Genomic DNA, 18,978 nt, shown 5'->3' with positions numbered 1-18,978 from the left:
CCCCCCCCCACCCGCCATGACACGCTTATGTGCCCTGGGGCCTCGGACACAGAGCGGATGTGAGCATGGCTCATGTGGGGGTTTCCCTGAGAACCATTAGGTGTCCACATACAGATCGAAGGAGAGTGTGGGGAAGGGGCTAAGGCCCCACCAGGAAAGGGGCCCCCACGGGTTGGGGAGAGAGGCAGAGTGAGGAGCTGGACCAGGGAGAGACCCCACTGCTTTCTTGGTCTCTCAGGAAGGCAGGTCTGGGGAACTGAGAACCCCACCTGACACAGTTGGCCCTTCAGCTCTGAGCTTGTTTCTCTAGTTACAAATCACAACCTCTGCCTTTGCTTGAGTGCTTACTACGTGCCAGGCCGCCCTCAGCATTTCCCTTGCAGTGCCTCCGTTAATCAGCACAGCAATCCTCAAGTAGGTATTGCCACTACCTCCATTTTCCAGATGGGGACACTGAGGCTCAGAGGTGAAATCACTGGCTCAAGGTACCACAGCTGTCATGTCCCAGAGGTAGGATTTGAACCCATGTCTGTCAGCACCACTCACAAGGGGCAAGGTTGTCCATCACCCACAGGACAAGTGAGGAGGCAGCCTGTGAGCCAGTGTTGGGGACCGATGTGAGAGTGGGCACAGTTCATCCCTCCCTGTATCCGCGTCTCCTGTGATGTGAGTGGGCAGCTTCCCTGGCAAGGGGTGGAGTCTCTCCCCTCCCTTGAATCTGGGCTGGCCTTGGGACTTGCAGAGGCCACGAGAACGCAGGGAGATAGTAACGGCATGCCAGATCCTCACCAGGGCCTCAAGAGGCCTGGGGCCCTTCTGTCCTCTCCTGGAGTCCAACCAGGCCTTTGTACAAACAGACTGGACAGCCTGCTGGTCAGTGTCACCACCCAGCCCAATCACTCCTGTTGCCCCTGCTGCCAGCCAGCAGAGCCCATCGCTGGCCACGGATCCACCACACAGTCCTGCTGAAACCACGTAACTGCCCACTTGTGCCTCATCGCAGCAAACCACAGAACAATGATCTAGAAGATAGTTGGTATTTTGAACCCCAAGGCTTTGGGATGGCTTGTTACACAGCAATAGCTAACTGATATGCAGGGAGTGCCTAAGGAGAGGGCAGGATAGGGTGTCAAATATTATAATCAGTGATTCATGAGCTTCAGGTTGATGAGAATTCGGATCTTGGAAGAGACATGTGAACTCAGATTGGTGGTTTTTTGTTTTTAAGACTTTATCATTTAAAAAAAAGTAGAAGATATCAGAGAAGGGAGGTAGGGGGAGAGAGAAGGGTGGTGGGCTGGGAGGATGAAGGGGACCTCTCCACGACGTCAGATCCGAGTGGCCCTCCTTCCCTGATGGTCCCAGTTGGCCTCCAACCCCTTCTCAGTCCTGGAAGCGGAGGACCCCGGCCACCTCCTTCTGAAGACCCAGGCCCGGGATCTCAGGTAGGGTCCCAGGCAGAGGTGAAGTGGAAGTGGGGCGCAGGGCCTGCAGGCCTTGTCTTTGTCCTTGAGAGACCCTCAAGTGGGCACTCAGGTCCTCCATGTTCCAGTGGGGCCCCAGGGAGGTAGGCAGTGAGTTGGGGGGCCTTAGGAGGTGGGGTCCTGAGGCCAGAGGGCCAGGCAGGGACCGGGACCAGGTGTGGCCCTGGAGGTCCCAGTCTGGAGGCTGGGGTCTGCGGAGAGGGGAGAGAGGCCAAGTCAGGAGGTGGGGAGGACAGCTGTCCCGTGCCACCCTCCAGGTAGACCCACCAGCCCCCCGGGGAGAGGGAGGCAGACAGGTGAGGGGGGACACAGGAGGAGAACTGGAATGGGGGGCAGAGAGAGACAGAGATGGAACAAGACAAGGAGACGGTCCAAACTATGAGAGAGAGAGGCAGGGGGAGAGGTTAGGGGGAGAAGAGGCGACCGGCCGGCTGGGAGGCAGGATGAGAAGCCCCCTCCATCTCTCCTAATCCCAGAGGCCCCTGGACTTCAGGCCAGGCCACAGTGTCCGTGGCGGTCAGGGTAGAGCTGAGCCCCCCGCCAGGCCTGCGCACACCTGTCCCCTCCCCTCCGTGCTCCGTGCTCTATGCCCAAGCCCTCCCGGGTCTCCCCTCTCATCTCCCAGCCCTCCTGCTGCACCCACCCAGCTCCCCAGTCTCCCACCCCATCGTGCATGCCTGTGTATATGTGTGGGGTCCGGGGTGGTCTCATGACATAAGGTTTCTAAGGCCACCAGGCCTTTGCATATGCTGTTTCCTCCTCTCCTGTTTGCTTGGTTTCAGCTCCAAAACCCCCTCCTCTGGGAAGTCCTCTCTGAATCCCCCCGCCTGGGTCTGATGCCACCTCGGGCCTCCTTCAGTTCCTGAGCTCCCTCATCTCAGCCATGCCCACTCTGGGTCATCACCGTTTAGGGATGGGTCAGCGCCCCACTGAACTGTGAGCCCCGTGAGGGCAGGATGGGACTGTCATGGCGTCCCCAGCACCACCCAGCACAGGGCTGGGCACAGAGGTGCTCGGAGAATGTGTACTGAATGAATGAATGGATGGATGGATGGATGGATGAGTGAACAGGTGCTAATCAAGGAGTTGGGACTTCATCCAGAGGGCGCTATGGAGCCACAGAAGGGTTTTAATCCAGGGCAGGGCGAGATCTGATCTGTGCTTTAGCAATTCCAGGCAGGCTCTCAACTCCAGGCCATTGCACAGGCTGCTCCCTCTGCTTTCCTGCGCTTGTGAACCTGTGCAAGTGACCTCTTCTCTCTGAGCCTTATTTGTCTCATCTGTAAAATGAAAATACTACTAGTTTCTCCCTCTTAGGAGACTAGAGGTGTGAACTAGAGTTGTGAGAACTAAATAAGAAGATATTCTAAAGTCTTGAGACCGGGGAGAGTAGAAGAATGCACCCCACTACCTTTGCTCCCCACTTCTACCCAGTGGACTCCTGTTCATCCTTCAATTCCCTGCCCAGAAGCCGCTTCCTCCATGGAGTCTTCCCCGATATCTCAGTGACAGCTGATGACCCCCCCGCCTGAGTAAGCTGTTTTATTGTTTCACCTGTTGCACTGGATTGTTACTGGTTTCTGATGTCCGCTTGCTCAAAAGCCCAGAATTTTCTCAAGAGCAGGACCCTACCTGGGCCATGTCAGGGCATGGAATGAGGGTTTCATATATGTTTGGAGATGTATATATGGATGGGTGGGCAGAAGAATGGGTGGATAGGGAGGTGAGTGTGTGGCGGGTGAGTGGATCAGTGTGGAGGTGGCTAGTTGGGTGGGTAGATGAATGAGTGATGGGGGTGAATGTATAGTTGGGTGGATATATGTCTGGATGGGTAGTGGATAGGGGTTATGATTAATGAATGGATAAATGTGTGAATATGTATATATGAATGAATGAATGAATGATCTTCCCACCAAGCGCTGGAGGATCCTAAGTTTGGACACCCAGGCTGAGTCTGCCCTGGGTCTGCCCACTACTGGAGTCTAGAGGTCTTAGGAAGTTTGAGAGATGTACATCCCTAACCCGGTCCCCCTGGACACTGGACACTCACACATCTCTTGAATTTAGCCTCTATAGATAATGCCATTCTCCTTCTATGTTTAAACTCATCCCCATCGATCCTGGAAGGCAACAGAGGAAGGTTAGTGGGTCTTCATCAGACACCCCATGTGCCCCTAAGTCTCTCCCACCCCTTCCTTCCCCAGGGGATCCCTCTGGAAGAACAGACTGAGTCATTATTTAAAAGGGTGCTGCAGACGAGGCACCGTGCTCTTCACGGACTTAAGCCCAGAAGGTGGGCATCTTCATTCGGAGGAGGGGGCCTGCTGTGCTGGCGCAATGTACCTGGTGGCCTGACAGTCACATGCGGCTGAGACTCCGTGTAGCCCGCCACGGGCTGGCCCTCTGGGCTGAAGGCTGCGCCCTGTCCTGTGATGGGGGGTTGAGGAGTTCAAGCTGAGCCCCAGGATGCCTGTGTCCAGGCTTTGACACTCCCCCAGGAGCAGAAGGCCCTTCTCCCCACCTTCCCCTGTACCTGTGCGGTTGGACTGATCGATCATTGGCTGTACGATGCGTCTCCGAGCGTTAATGAACCTGGGAGGGGTCATGAGAATGTAGGAGGGTGTGTGAAGAGGGCATAGGAGAGGGGCAGAAATGAACACAGACAGAGCTGGGAAGAGGGCACCGGATAAGGCCAGTAAAGGCGGCACGGGGCGAGGAGAGGCTCCGAGGGACTTCGAGCATCCTTCAGCACCGCGGACAGAGCCCGGCGCCCGCCCAGCCTCCCGGGGCCCTCACCAGTTGTTGACTTGCAGGATGGTGAGCCCTGTGTCCTGGGCCAGCTGTTTCTTCTGCTCCTCCGAGGGGTACGGATGCTGCGGCCACCAGAAAGAGTCACCGTGCCCGCCCAGCCGCCATCTGACCCCCAGGGCCTGCCCACCCCCAGGGATGGTGAGCCCAGCAGAGGCTGCGGCAGAGCGGGGAAAGCCAGCCTCTCCAGGCTCCCCTGGGCCCCGTGGAGGGAAGCAGAGCCTGGCTTCGGGCAATGACGCCTGTGGGCGCCCCCGCCTCTCCCAGCAATTAGACTAATTGGCCACTTCTAGTTAGGGAGACAGAACTCGGGGTGGGGGGTTCCACTGCCCGGAAAGGAGGCAAATGCCAGCTCTCTGAGTCTCTGCCGGGGTCCCTGTGCCTATCTCTCTCCCCACCCCAGTCCGTCTTTGAGGCACTTTCTCTGACTCAGTCTCTCTGTCCCTGTCTTGGTCTGACTGTTTCTCCCTGTGCATCCGGCTGATTCAGTCCTCTCGTTATCTCTCTGTCTCTATCATTGTCTCAGCCCCTGACTCTCTTCCTGTTTCTAGTTTCCCATCTCTCTCCATGAGGCAGTGAGACCTCTGGGCCTCAGTCTCCTCATCTGCAACATGGAGCTAATGTCAGCCCCTCCCTCATAGGGCTGTTTGGCTGGATGGTGGGTGACTGCTGGGTGGTGAGCAGGTGGGCTCATGAGTGGAGGAAGGGGAGGGTGAGTTGGGGGTAGGACTGCATGATTACAAGCACTCAGCAACACCTGACGCACAGGCAGTGCGTGGGGATGCTCGCTGTCAGTCCCTGTCTCCTGGAGAGTCCCTCCCATGTTTGCCCCTGCCTCAGCCTCCCATCTCTGGGTCTCTCTTGGGCCTCAGGCTGTGTGGCCACCCCCCCCACCTTTCTCTATGCCCACCCCACGCCTGGGCCCCAGAGCCCCCACCGAGAGGTGCTGGAAGAGCCAGGCCCTCATGAGGTTGGTGGCCACCTTGGGGAAGATCCCCCTCTTCTTGCCCCTCCGCCGCTCCTGGTCCAGCTCCTCGTCCTCTCCCCCGGAGCTAGGGGAGGCCACGCTGGTGTCCAGTCCGTCTCCTGAGGGGGCACAGGCACGCTGCGTTTGGGCACATGCTCTGCCAGGGTAGGGGCAGAGGGGCCCAGAACCCTCACCCAGGACACCACTCCACACCCTGGGCGTCCTGGCCCCTTGGAGGTCCTACTTGCTGTCTAACTTCAATCCTCAGACTGACTCCTACATTTCCCCCTCCCCCTCCCATGCTTCTCACCTTGATCACTGCTGTTGTCCCCACTCTGGGAGGCCAGGCCCCCGCTGGATGGCCCTGGGGTCCCCAGATGCACAGACCCACCGTCCTCCTGGTCTCTAATCCAGGTATTATTCTGGAAAACAAGAGCTGGAAGTCAGTGCCAAGGCTTGGGGCACAGTACAGCACAATAGCCAAGTCCACCGGCTCTGGAGTGGGGATGCCTCAGCGTGAAGCCTGTCCCTGCCTCTTTCTGGGCTGTGTGACCTCAGGCAAGTCACTTTACCACTCTGTGCCTCAGTTTCCTCAACTGGAAAGTGGAGGACAATGAAAGCCCGCACTTCACAGAGTGTGGTAAGGACTCAGTGGTTGGGTGAATTTAGGTAAAGGCACACAGTGTTCCATAAAGATGAGCTCATACAGATCTACGGCACCTTATCTGAAATCCTTGGGGCCCAGCACTGTGTCAGTCAGCATTCAAAACTTTTCACATTTTTAGACAGTAAATCAGGACACATACCGTGTATTTCATAACACCCCCAGCAGGGCCTGGGGCATAACCTCGTCATCAAACTCATTAACATTCTGCAACAAAATGGATGAATATTTAACCAAGTGGAATAAATAAGGGCTATAAATAGCCTTTCATTAGTTCAGGTCAGATTTTTCTGCCAAATGAGTTTGCACTAAACTTATGGGGGAAAAAAAAACAACTTTCGGTTTTCAGAGATCTGCAGGGGGCGGTGCTCAGAATTACAGGTCAGGGAGCCGGGGGCTACGTTTTCTTCATCCAAACACTTGACTCCGATGCACTTTGAGGAACTTGGCCCTGGCTTCACCCCCTGCCCCAGCTCTGTGTCCCAGAGGCCCCCACCTGTACAGACGCCGTCAAGACTTGTCCTTTGGCTGAAGGTTTGGTTCGATCACTGGGAGGCCTATTGGGTGGAAACAGGCCCTGCCAGGGCTGAGCCCCAGGGTACCCCACCTGCCCTGCTGATTGCCCCAGCCCCTGCCCACCGCTTCATAAGCAGTCCCTCCCCAAACAGCGTGGTGTCCCGCTGGAGCTCAGCCTGAGACCCGGCAGCTCAGTTTTCTCCAGGCTTGGCGTCTGGGTGGGACAGCACGTTGGTGTGCACTGCGGGCGGCCTGTGGGCTGGCTGCAGCACCAGCACGTGTTAAAAGGCTTCTGAGCACCGCTGCAACCGTCAGCTGTGGTTTTTCTGGCGCTGGATCGGATTGGATGCTGCGGGTGAGCACCCACATTTGTGTGCCTGAAACTTCATGGGACATGTGGCATGTGGCAGTGCACCCATGTCTGTGCCCAACATGGCAAGGTTGTCCCTGGAGAGGAGGTGGCTGTGGCGTGGTGAGCAGCTACATGGCTGGAGCTGAGCCACGTGGCATTGGGGCACAGGCGTGTCTCTCTGGGAGGGCCAGGCGCCTGTACCTGACTATTCAAAGGCCACATTTTTCTAAGCTTGCGGCTGTGGTTTGAGGGACTGGTTGTCTTATTTGTGAGATGGCATGTGTGGGGTTATCAGGCAGGGGGGCTCTGTGAGAGTATCGAGGTGGGTGACTGCCATGGGAGTGTATCAGAGGCTGTGTGAAGATACAGAAGCAACGCCGCCTCCCAGTGAGTAGTCATCAGTCATCGCACCCATGGGGCTCTCGCCAAGCATGTGCATGTGATGGGCTGCATATTACGGCAGAGGATGTTCGAGGCCTGTGTGTGAATGCCATGTGCAGTGTGCCCAAGTCCACAGAGCTGGTGTCCTGTTGTATAATTACGGGGTATGTTGACAGTGTGACCCACATCTGTTGGGATCCACACGGTTGTTGTGTGATTGTCAGTGACTGCATGGTAGTCTGACTGCATCTGAGACTCGGTGAATCTGGGGCTGTGTGAATGGTGAGTGGCACAGGGTGTGCCTGTGCCTGCTGTCTGACTGTCACGTGGTTAGGGCAGTGTGTGTGCGTGTGCAGGCCCCGTGGTCAGTCTGGGTCTAATTGTGGCTGTCTCTGAGTGTGTGTGGCAGGATTCAGGGCTGTTCGGCTCCATCTCCATCTGTGTGGCTGTCATGTGGCCCCACATGTACTCGTATGGTGGTCTCAGTCAGGCTGTGTGGTGCTGTCTGTGGCTGGAGTGTGTGTAAATATGAGGTACATGCTGCTGCCTGGCTGTGAGTGAGAATGGCTGTCAGTGAGTGTGCATAGCTGTGAGCTGTGTGTGAACCTGTGTTGGTGTAGCCAGGTCTCAGGGTGGTGTCTGCAGCAGTGTGTGTGTGTGCTGTCACCCACCCGTGTCCTGGTCTGCAAGGCTGTTGCACAGGTGATTTATGCCCCGTGGTCAGGTGTTCTGCCTGGCTGAGATGTGTGGTGTGTATGCCCTCACGCTGGAGCCCAGCGGTGTCTGCACGTGGCTTTGGTCACAGGGTGATGCCTGGTGCCCCATCCCAGGCCCACCTGATCTGGGAGGCTGGGGCAGGAAGCCGGGTAGTCCTCGAGATCCTCCCTGCAGCCGCCATCCCGATCCTCGATGACCAGGTCGATGGGCATCTTTCCCTTGAGGCAGGTGATGTAGCGGTGACAGAAGTTGTCGCACAGGTCGTGGACCTGAGGGGGCACCGGGGTACTGGGGGGGCCACCCAGGGGCCAGGGCTGGGGTGTACGGGGACGGGGGGCATTCTGCTCTAATTCCGTGGGTCAAGAGCCTAAAGAGGGGGAGGGGGAGAGAGGGGACGGGGTGGGAGATAAGGGAGGGTGTGAGAGGGAAGATGTACTCACCTTCTCCAGCTCCAGCAGGTGGAACCGGAGCACCTGAATAGCCTGTATCATCTGAAAACAGAGACAGGAAGAGACACGGGAGGAAAGAAGGGAGGGAGGGAAGGAAGCAGGGAGACAGGCAGAGAGAGGGGAGAGAGGGAGAGGAAGATGAGGAGGAGAAAGAGGAGGAGGAGGGACAAAGAAACGGAGTGAGACAGAATGACAAAGACAGACACAGAGACAAAACCACAGGGCAGAGAGAAACAGAACAGAGATAGAGGCCCAGAATTAAGGGAAGAGAGTGTTAGATCGAGAGAGACAAAGGAAGGGAAGCAAGAGTTGCAAGAGACAGAAAAGGGCCCATCAAAGAGGAGTGAACAAAGGTTAGTTAAAATTCTTCGCCTGCTGGCCCTCTGCTCCCACCCTTTGCCTGCAAACTACATTTCCCAGAGTCCTTTGCCAAAGGGTTTGGCCAATAGGAAGCAAAAGGAAGGGAGAAGCCAGAGTACTTCCCCCTCCGCCTCCCCCTCTCCCTCTCCCTCTCCACTCCCCTCTCTCTCCTCTCCCCTTTGCAGCTAAGTCCCTGCACGCATTTCGGCATGGGTTCTGTTCTCCTGACTGATAGAATAGCTAATGTTTATTGAGTTCCTATTCTGTGCCTGGCACTGTTCGGGTGGCTTGGCTCTCTTGGTAACTGACTATATCCTCACAAAAGCCTTGCAAGATAGAAACTGCTTCTAGTTACAGATGAGGAAACTGGTGCGCAGGGAGATGGAGCTACTTGTCCTGGTTTACAGAACTAGTAAGTGGCAGAGCTGGAATTTGAACTCAGTGCCTGTTCTCAACTGCAAACTATACTGTATTGCAAATGGGTAACACTGATCACTATTTGAGAATGTGGGCCTGTCCTCTCTCTGTTCCCTCAACCAACCCCAAGGCCATGTGGGGGCAGCACAGGAGGCTCCCCGGGGAGGGCCCAGGTCTCACCAGATTGTCCAGCTCTGGGTTGGATGAGAAAAGGGGCCTCTCGGAGCGGACCTGGGAGGAAGAGAGAGACCAGAGAGGGTCATCCTGTCCCCTGCCCACCCCTCCTTGCTGGCCCTCCTGGTACACAGCTGATGGGGGTGCCCACCTGCTTGGCAAAGGCGGCGATGTCCTCATTGAAGGAATCGGAGGAGCAGACGTCACTGCCCTGGGGTGTCCCCAGCCCAGCCCCGGCCCCATCACGGGGCGAGCACGTGGCCAATTCACATTTCTCAAAGACCAGGGCCAGCAGTGGGAAGAGCGGGTGTCTGGGGAGAAGCAGGAGAGGAGAGAGCTCATGAGGGGTGGGCAGGGGGTTGCAAAGTATGAAGCAACTAGGAAGGGGACAGGAGACCCAGCGGGGAGAGATGGAGAGACCAGACAGACAAACAAATGGCGGGGGCACAGCCTGAGACCCCCCTGGAGCCCTCAGCCCAGTCCCCACTCACCCATAGATCTCATCCTTCTCTCTCCTCAGGCCATCGCTGTCCAAGCCTGCGGGCGGGGGCGGAGGAGGCCGGTGGGGGCCATAGGGCCCAGGGGCTCTTGGTGCTGAGGGCACTGCCTCCGGGAAGCCAGCCAGGGCTGCGGTGCTGTCCACGATGCCTGGGTAGGGGGGCAGCTCATCGTACTGGGGGAGGGGAGAGGGGAGAGTCCCAGGGAGGCGTCAGTGCCAGCCAGAAGCCTCCCTACCCTGGGACCCAGGAGATGGCCCTTCCCTGCCCTTCTGTTCCCCAAGTGTTCGGCTCTGCTGCCTTAGACCCCAGCTTCCATGCGGCTGTCTGGGTGGGCTGAGGGCCCTGTCTCCTGGCCTTCTCTTGTACCCCTGGCCTGTGAAAAGTGTCCCTTTGGAGATTCCTGATGTGTGGGCAGGAGGGTCCAGAGGAGAGAGACTGACCCAGGTATCGGCTGTGAGGGTCAGGGATGGACTAGCAAAGGCCAGCTCCCCACAGTGAGGAGGGGAGGAGGCGGGAGAGGCGTGCAGCAGGGAGAGAGGGCGGAGGAGAGGGAGGGGGTGGTGAGAGAGACAGAAAGAAAGGCAAAGAGAGAGAGAAGCAGAGACAAGAGCAGAGAGGAGAGAGAGGCACCCAAGATTCAGAAGAAAGGCAGAGAGAGGGGAGGTGCAGATCAAGGGAGACCGATGCCTGTAAGGGCAGGCATTGTTTATGCACCGACAACGGCGTCCAGTCTCCCCCCACTTCAACTGCGTGTCACAGCTGTCACCTACGCCAGTCGGGGTATGACTTACCAACTTGTCACACCCCAGCTCCATGTGAATCCGCGCGCGCACACAGAGACCAAGGCCGGGCCCAGGAAGGAGCGGGTGGGTGAGGGAATGACAGCTACCAGAGGCTGGCACAGAGCCCGGCACTTGTTGAATGGAGGATAAGCCCGCACACCCGCACACACCCACTTGTGCCCACAGCCCAAAGAGAAGCGGGAGCACGTAGCAAGGTTTGAATCCTGCCATCACGGAAGCACCGCGCCGGGGAGGTCGGAAGGACCCTTAACACCACCCCTGTCAGACCCTCTCCTCGGATACTTGGAGGGTGAGGCTCAAAGAGGCAGGGGGGCTGGCAGGGAAGGAGGACGGGCGCTCGCGCCGGCGCGCCGAGGATGCGCACCACGGCTCTGGGTGCGTCCCCTTCTCTTTCACTTCCTCTTCTCCCAACTTCTCCTGAGCCCTGAACTTGTATCCAAGTGCTCCCCGCCGTTCCTCCAACATCCTAAGATGGGCGGTGGGGTCCTCACACCCTGGCCGCGTTGTGCTCCCTCCACCCCCAAGGTGGGCACTCACCTCCTCGCCTGTGTCCTCCGACCTCCCGCGCCCCAGGGCCCTAAGAGAAGCTCTAGGCCCTGCCTGGTGAGACCCACCTCTTCCAGCACCTTCCCCACCCCGACGGCCTCCGGAGGACTTCGAAGACAAGTAGACGGGGGTGAAGGACTCGGGAGGGGGAAGGAGGGGCGGGAGGATAAAGGGCCACTTTGGAGGAGGAGACCCAGGGGCAGGGGAGGGGAAGGCCCAGGGCCAGGGGCGGGACACCCGGGGCAGGGGGAGAGAGCAGGGGCAGAATGGGGGAGACCAAAGGGCGGAGGGGGCTGAGACCCAGGGGCGCAGAGCGGGGGAGACCCGGGACAGAGACAGCAACGCAGAGAAAGAGACGGTGGTGGAGGCGGCATGGGCTGCTGGGGGCGCGCAAGAAGGGCAGATGGAGGGACGCGGGGGTGCCAGGACCGGCTGGGGCACCGGGGTGCCCGCCCTCAGACCTACCCTCCGGGCCATGGGCTGACGCCGGCGGCAGCTCACGGGTCCCTCCGGGGCCTGGCCGGCGGAGGGGGCAGGAGGCTGGGCGCCCGGCCCCCCCACCCCCGCCGCCGTCAGCGGCCGGCGCCGGGCAGCGCGGATGCTCCGCGCATGGACCCCCCCGGCCCTCCCCGCGCGGGGGTCACAGCGAGGGGCTCATGCCGGCGAGCGGAGGGGTGCGAAGGCGGGGGGGGGCTCGCCCGATGCCCCCTCCCCGGCCCCAGTGCCTCCCGGGGCGCCGGGTGACTGAAGCAGCCCGAGACGCGCGGACCGGGAGATGGGGGCGAGCGGGGCGGGGGGCCCAGCGCCGTGCGGCCCGGCGGCGGCGGCCGAGGATGCCGGCGGCTCCGTCTCGCCGTCTCTCCGCGCTCCCGGGCGCTCCCTGTCTCTGCGGTCACATCCGGAAGTGCCCCAGCGGAGATGCTTAACCCGCTGTCCGCCGGCTGCTCGGCCGCGGCCCCTCCCCCGCCCTCCCCTCCCCTTCCCCGCCCTCCCCTCCCCTTCCCCCGCCTCCCCCTTCCCTCTCCCCTCCCCCTCACTCCTCCGCCCCGCCCCTTTCCTCCCCCTCCCCCGCCTCCGCCCCTCCCCCGTCCCCCGGGGCCGCCGCCGCGGGGCCGCTTTTGTGTCCGTCTCCCTGCGGCGGCTGCTGCCCGGTCCCGCCACCGCCCCGTCTCCCTGTCACTCCCCCAGCCCCGCCCCCCGGGGCCGCTCCGCCGCCCCCCGCTCGGCCGCCTCAGGTCTCTGTCGGGCTCGCCCTTCCCCGGCTCCTCCATCTCCCTGGATGCCTCTTTTTCCTACGTTTTCCTGTCTCTCTCTCTTTCCTTCTCCATTTCTTTCTCTTTGTCTCTCGGTCTCTCTCCGTCACTGTCTCTGAGATCAGAGGAGAGAGCCGGAGGCTGGAAGTAGCTGAACCCCATATTTCGGTTTCTCCCCTGGCTCTGGCCCCCCTCACTTCCCTCTTCTGGGAGCGCAGGACGCTCCTAGGCCTGTGGGTGCAGCCAGCTGTGGGACCTCAGCTGTGTCCGTCTGTGTGCCTGGCGTTTGGACCGGGCCTGGGGTGCGCGCGTGTGTTTGCCGGCCGGACTGCGTGTTGTCTGTGTGCGCGTGTGTGTGTCTGCCGGACTTTGTACGCACAATATCTAGGCCTCGGACATCAGTGTGCGCACCTGGAGGCATCACTGTCCCTCCGCCCATTTCTCACCCTGTCTCTGGAAGGTTCCCAGCCTGGAATTCTCTCAGGGGATCTCAGGGAGTTGGCGGGACCTCCAAAATTGAGGGTAAATGGTGTGCTGGTAGGGATCTGTTGGAGACCAGTTCCTCAGCTTTTATCTGACTCCTGGAGGAACCTGGGACCCAGACAGCCTTGGAAACTCGTTTTCTAATGAAAGATTTCTGCAACAAAAATGTACTGAGCACCTACTGTGTGCTGGGCGGTGTTCTGGAGATACTGAACAAAAGACAAACTTCCTGGCTTCCTGGCACTCACATTCTATTGGGGATGGGAGAAATGTGTAAGTAAATAAATAAATCTAGTAAATAAATGTGGTTACATATAGAATAACACCTGGAGATGACAAGTGCTTTGAAATAAGGTAGAACAAGGATGGAGTGATGATATATACTGGACAGAGAGAGTCCTCAGAGGAGGTGACATCTGAGCAGAGACCTGAATAAGGCGAGGGAGGCAGCAGTGCGGAAATGTGGGGAAAGATCATTCTGGGCAGGGGGACCAGCAGGTGCAAAGGTCCTGGGGCAGGAATGTGCCTGATGTCTGGGAGGCCAGCTCCAGGTGGGCAGGAGAGGGCAAGGCAGGGAGGAGAGAGACGTTCTGGGTTTCATTCTTCCCTGGCTTTTTCTACATTAGGCATCTTTATGCTCTGGTGTCCTCAGGTCCCTTCAAAGTGCAAATTTTGTGTCAGGAGACCTGTGAACTCACTACAATCGTATGGCAAATGATGGCCTTGGTGCTTAATGTGTTTTTTGCCCAGGGAAATGGCCCATAGTTTTCACCCTCTTATCATGAAGGGATACTTGATCCCCCCACAAGTTGCTGCCACCACTCCCCAGGGATAGTACTGAAAAGAAGTGAGACAGAGACCCAGAGGTGGGGGAGAAACAACGGGTGGGTTGCTGAGGGAGGGGCAGCAGCAGCGCGCCCTCCCCTGCTGTGCTCGCTAAGGACATTTTTATGACCCTCATAAACAGCTCTGCCTCTCTGAATCCTGCTTCTCCGAATCCTCCCATCTTGTGGAAATCAAAGGAATTATCAGGCCTGGGGTCGGGACTGCAGCAGCACTTCCCATGGGGAGGGAGGATCCCGCCCCTGGTCCCCATCGGGTCCCTGAAAAGGCCCTTCCTCTCTCATCCGGGGCTCAGATTCACCTCCAGGCCCCCATTTCCCAGGCTCTGTCTCTCACACGCCCTCATGCTCTCTGTCTCACTCAGGGTCTCTGTCCCTGTCTGTCTGACTCTTGTCCTCAGACCCCCCTGGGCACAGGGACAGCTCTCCTCCCTGAATGTCTCTGGGTCTCCTCCAGGAATCGGGTCCAGACCCTTCTCAGACCCTCCTTCCCTCTCTGAGCCTCAGTCTCCCCTGTGCTGGATGAGCGATGGGCTTGGGCAGGGGTGGCGGGAAATGGTTACACTGGAGGGTGCTAGGACTCTGAGGCCTTGGCTGAGTCTGGGGTCCCCGGTGCCAGTAGGCACACCCGCCCCCAAGCTCTCACCCGCAAATGTCCCCTCGGTTGATGCTGGCCCTTTAAGGAAGGCAGAAGGAAGGGGCTGAGCACCTTTAATCACTGCCACACACACCCTGCCCCCCAGATAGGGGTTTTGGAGCAGAAAATTAATTTAAATCACTTTTTAATTAAAGATGCAAAGCTTTTCTGTCTGCTCCCGCCTCCCCCACTGCTGCCCTCAGTCGAGGTTCAGGATGGGGGAGTCGGGGGTCTGCGCTCCGAGCCTCGCCCTACATCTCGGTGGTCCGCTGGGGTCCCCTTGCCCAAGCTGATTCTGAAAACGAGGAATCCCTGATCTGACAGCGGGGGGAGTGAGGCCGCACGGAGTGGACAGAGGTGAGGCGCAGGTGGCTGTGTCTTAACTGGGAAGGGGGGTCCCAGTGATGCCAGTGGGGGGGAGCTGGGAGAAAGGCCAAACCAGTGGCAGAGACACAGGGGGGACCAAGGAGGAAAGTGGGTGCAGGCTGAGTTATAGAGCAAGGCAGGCGGGGGTGGGAGGTGAGGGGGGACAGAGATGGAGAGAGAGTCAGGAAGAGACTGAAGACGGGAGGCACAGATAGAGACTCGATTGTTTCTTCCACTGCTCTGAGCTCAGAGGGACCCTCCAGCCCCCAAAACAAGGAGGAGGGGCTTGGCCTCTAGGGCATAAATCTTTTTAATTAAAGAGAGGATGGAGATGTTGACAAGGGAAAAATGGGAGTGTCTGAGAGAGAAACGAAGGGGAAGGTGAGGAAGGAGGGGTGAGGATCTGTCTCACACACACACACACACACACACACACACACACACACACACTCCCCCCTGTCCTCTCTCTGCTCTCAGGCCTCCTCTGCTGAGCAGTCCTTGGGCTTTCAGAACCTTGCGTCCCAGGGGAGAGAACAAAGGGTCCAGGCCTGGGTCCTGGCAGTGGGTGCCCCGTGCTTGCGGACCCCTGATGCGGCCCATCTGTGCGGGTGGTGTTTGGGCCCCTAACTGGAAGCGTCCTAAATGAGCCTACACATCTGGTTTCTCTCTGGGCATGTGCATCCCTTCCTGTGTGCACCTCTCAGCACAGGCCGACTACTAAAGGGGCGCGGGCCCTGGGAGGAGCCTCCTCCTCCAGCAGCACCCCCTGCGCCATCTGACAGATGAGGAGGCCCCCAGGCCTAGCCCACCCTGTCGAGCCTTTGATGAGTAGAGCTGGGGGGCTCCCAGTCTCCCCAGCGCAGGCTTCTTGCTGCTGAATTCTCAGGGGCGGGGCCAGGACCCTCTCCCTCACCTCCGTACCCCCGAGGGCTATGCCCACGAGGCAGCTGCCATCCCCACGGACCCCCAGCAACCCCACAATCAGCTCTCAGGGCCCCCTCCTGTCTTCTCTCTTGGTCCTGAAGCTCCTTGCCTCAGTTTCCCCTTTATCAACATCCTGCCTTAGTCCTAGACTCTCCAATGATCCACAGTCTCTGCTCAGGGGTGGGCGAGGAGGAGGGTCCCTCTGTGCCTCTGCTTCTGTCAGGTGTGTGTGTGTGTGTGTGTGTGTGTGATGTCTCCGGACGATTTCTCTCCCTGTCTCTCTGTCCCCCTGTCCCCATCTCTCTCCCTCCCTCCCCCCTGCCCCCCACTCCATCTCAGTCTCTGGCGACCTCTGTCTCTCGGCCTTTGTGACCCCCTTTCCTCTCGGTCCCTCGGCCCGCCTGCACCCCCGCCGGAGTCTCCGGGGCTCTGCCTTCCGGTCTGTCCCCGGGCTCTCCCACCCCGCCGCCCAGGCCTTGCAGAGACGCATCCCCGGCCAGGCTCCGGGAGAAGGAAACGTTTATCTTGGTGGGGTCCCCCCGCCCGCTCCCGGGCCTCCGCCCGCCCCCTGGGCCCATCCATCACCGGCGCTGGCGACTCAGGCGCCTCATTTGTCGCCCGCCGCCTGCCGCCCCCGCCGGGCAGGCGGACCATTAGCCAGGGCTCGGCGGAGGCCACCGGGGCGGCCGGACCTGACCGGGGGGCCGGGGCGCGGGGCCGCGGCCGCCACCGGCCCCTCCCGCCCCCCTGCCCCCTCCCCCCTTTTTCTCTGACTCCCTCTCCTCCGGGTCTCCTTTCGGGGTCTCCCCCCCCCCCGTTTCTCTTTCACTGTGTCCCTCCCTGTCCTGGATGCGTGTGCGTGTCTCTGTCTCACGTCTCTCCCCCTCCGTCTCTGGGTCTCTGTCTCTGGAGGACCTCTCTGTCCCCCTCTCTGGGCCATTCTCTCTCCGTCTCTCCTCCCCTCCCTGCCCCCCGAGCCCTGTCCGTGTCTCTGGGCCTTTGAGCCTCCATCTCTCTCCATCTCCTCGCCCCTCTGTGCCCCTGCGTGGGGTCCCCGGCGCCTCGGCCCGCCTCTCTGTCCCCCTCGCCCCCGCCCCTGCTCGGGCCCCCCTTTATCTCTGGTTTTCTCTGCACCCCTCTAGGGCTGCCTCTCCGGCTCTCTGCTGGTGACGGGGCTGGAGGATCGCCTTGAACCTCCGGCCCCACCTCGGCCTGGACTTCTCGCTCCCTCCCACGTCCCTCCGGGTTTGAGTCTCTGAGTTCCCCTCTCGAATTTCCGGCCCCCTCCTGCCTTTATCTCTGCTTCTGCGGCCCCCCTCCTCCTCCAGTCCCGCCACCCCTCCCCCGCTGACCCCACTGACCCTTTCAATCCATCATCCCTGACATTTCCCTCCCTGCACCGCCCCAGGAGAAAACTGCTGGAGAGGGCGGGGGGCTGGGGGGACAGTGCGGGGGAAGGAGGGAGGGCCGGAGCCCTGGGGGGCCTGAGGACGAAGCCCCGGGAAGCCCTGGCCTCGCCCCAAGCCTCGAATGCCTGGAAGTCCTCCCTGGAGGATTCAATCTTGAGGGAGACAGTAGAGGGGGCGCCAGGAGCCAGCCCTTCTCTGTTTCCTGGAGGGGCCAGAAATATGTGCCTGGACGTGTCCAGAAGGGAGCTGGGGACACGGGGCCTGGAGAGGGGAGGCCAGGCACAGCGGCGCCTCCCCTCTTGTTGCCCACGCAGTTTCCCACTGGAAGAGGGAGCGGCGGTGAGGCCCCGTTCAGACCCCTATGGTGCAGAGGAGCTCCCCACCCTGGCGCCTGCAGCCCCTGCTGAGCGCGCTACCAGCCAGGGTGGGAGTGCCAGCGTCACCCCCAGGAAGCAACCCTGTCCCCCAACAGCTCAAGTTAGTGCATAAACACCCCAATTTCCTCACCTTCAGGCTGGGCACACTGAAGAGGGTTCTGCACAGTCCCTGGGCAGTCACAGTGGGATTGAGACCCCCACTGCCCACAAGAGGTGACCTGCTCATTAGCACCCCTTAATGTGTCCTTCCCTTCCCCGGCTCCCCTCCGGGATCTCCTGGCATCACCTCCCAAATACGCCACTTGCCTCCCATCCTAGCCCTGCCCAGCCTCTGTGGAGCCCCACCTAAGACAGTGACGAGGCAAGGACACGGTGGCTGGGCAGAGAAAGGAAACAAGGGGCGGAGAGAACCCCAGTGATGGAGACTTGCATATGTCCACTTAGTCGGGCTCTGGCGCCTGGCTGTTTGACCCCAACAGGAGCCTAGATGTTGCTGTGAAGGTCGTTTTTAGGTGAGATTGACATTTAAATCAGTTGACTAGGAGTAAAGCAGATTACCCTCCATATGTGGGTGGGCCTCGTCCAATCAGTTGAAGGTTTTAAGGGGAAAAGATAGAGCTCCCTTGAGAAAGAGGGAATTCTGCCCAGAATACCTTTCAGCTTGAGCCGCGACATCAGCGCCTCCCTGGATCTCTAGCCTGCTGGCTTGGCCTGGCCTGCAGATCTTGGATTTGCCAGCTCCCAATCACATGAGCCAGGTATGTAACATAAATCTCTATCTATCTTCACATCCTGTTGGTTCTGTTCTCTGGAGAACCCTAATATTCCTCCCAAACCTAAAATATCGTGAGCATGTGAGACATGGCAAAGAAGCAAACATGAGGTCAACAGATAGCATCCATCAACTAACAAATGCATAAACTAAATGGGGTATATTCATGCAGTGGAACATCGTCCATCCGTAAAGCAGAATGAAGTACCATTCATGCTGCCACACGCATGGAAATCACTGCGGACCTTAAAATCATCTTGCTAAGTGAAGGAAGCCAGACATAAAGGACCACACATTGTAGGCTTCTGTGTATATAAAATGTCCAGAATAGACAAATCCATGCAGACAAGCGGATTGGTGGTTTCCAGAGGCTGGGGGAGGACAGCGCGGACAGAGACTGCTCACAGGTACGGGGCCTCCTTTTGGGTGATGGAAAAAGTTCTGTCACTAGACAGGGTGATGGTGACATGACATCCTGAATGTACTGGATGCCACTGAATTGTGCACTTGAAAATGGTTGAAATTGTAAATGTATGTGTATTTTTACCACAATTTGAAAAAAAGAATTCAAGATATAGAGATACATAGAAACAGAGACAAGAGGCCATGGTGAATTAGCTCGAAGATGGTGTATTAGTTTCCTGTGGCTGCTGTAACAAATCAGCACAAACTCAGTGGTTTAAGCCAACACAGATTTATTCATACGCAGGAAGCCAAAAATCCAAAATCAGTCTCAGTGGGCCAAAATAAAGGAGTCAGCAGGTCTGTGGTCTCTTC

General features: G+C 58.9%; 1 protein-coding gene across 6 annotated transcripts; it reads right to left on the bottom strand.

The window, feature by feature from the left end:
• Positions 1–1,199: 1,199 nt before the first annotated feature.
• On the bottom strand, positions 1,200–12,084 carry MEIS3 (Meis homeobox 3). Of its 6 annotated transcripts, none has more exons than XM_036885639.2 (13): positions 10,581–11,591; positions 9,781–9,962; positions 9,441–9,600; positions 9,296–9,346; positions 8,330–8,380; positions 8,009–8,158; positions 5,570–5,681; positions 5,275–5,378; positions 4,281–4,357; positions 4,018–4,076; positions 3,828–3,911; positions 3,535–3,604; positions 1,200–1,675 (listed from the first exon to the last, which is right to left on the bottom strand). In XM_036885639.2, the coding sequence occupies exons 1-12, from the start codon at positions 10,800–10,802 to the stop codon at positions 3,555–3,557; spliced, it is 1,302 nt and encodes a 433-aa protein (XP_036741534.2). In that variant the 5' UTR covers positions 10,803–11,591; the 3' UTR covers positions 1,200–1,675; positions 3,535–3,554. The 6 variants fall into 6 exon arrangements, with proteins under 6 accessions (XP_036741534.2, XP_036741536.1, XP_036741537.1 ...); XM_036885641.2 differs by lacking the exon at positions 10,581–11,591 and adding an exon at positions 11,604–12,084 and having other exon boundaries at positions 1,202–1,675; positions 5,230–5,378; XM_036885642.2 differs by lacking the exon at positions 10,581–11,591 and adding an exon at positions 11,604–12,084 and having other exon boundaries at positions 1,202–1,675; positions 5,230–5,378; positions 8,009–8,107.
• Positions 12,085–18,978: the final 6,894 nt, after the last annotated feature.

The sequence above is a fragment of the Manis pentadactyla genome, chromosome 15, assembly GCF_030020395.1.
Source record: "Manis pentadactyla isolate mManPen7 chromosome 15, mManPen7.hap1, whole genome shotgun sequence".
Classification (NCBI taxonomy): Eukaryota; Metazoa; Chordata; class Mammalia; order Pholidota; family Manidae; genus Manis; species Manis pentadactyla.
Note: the sequence above shows the minus strand (reverse complement) of the source record. Positions and strands in the feature narration are given on the sequence as shown.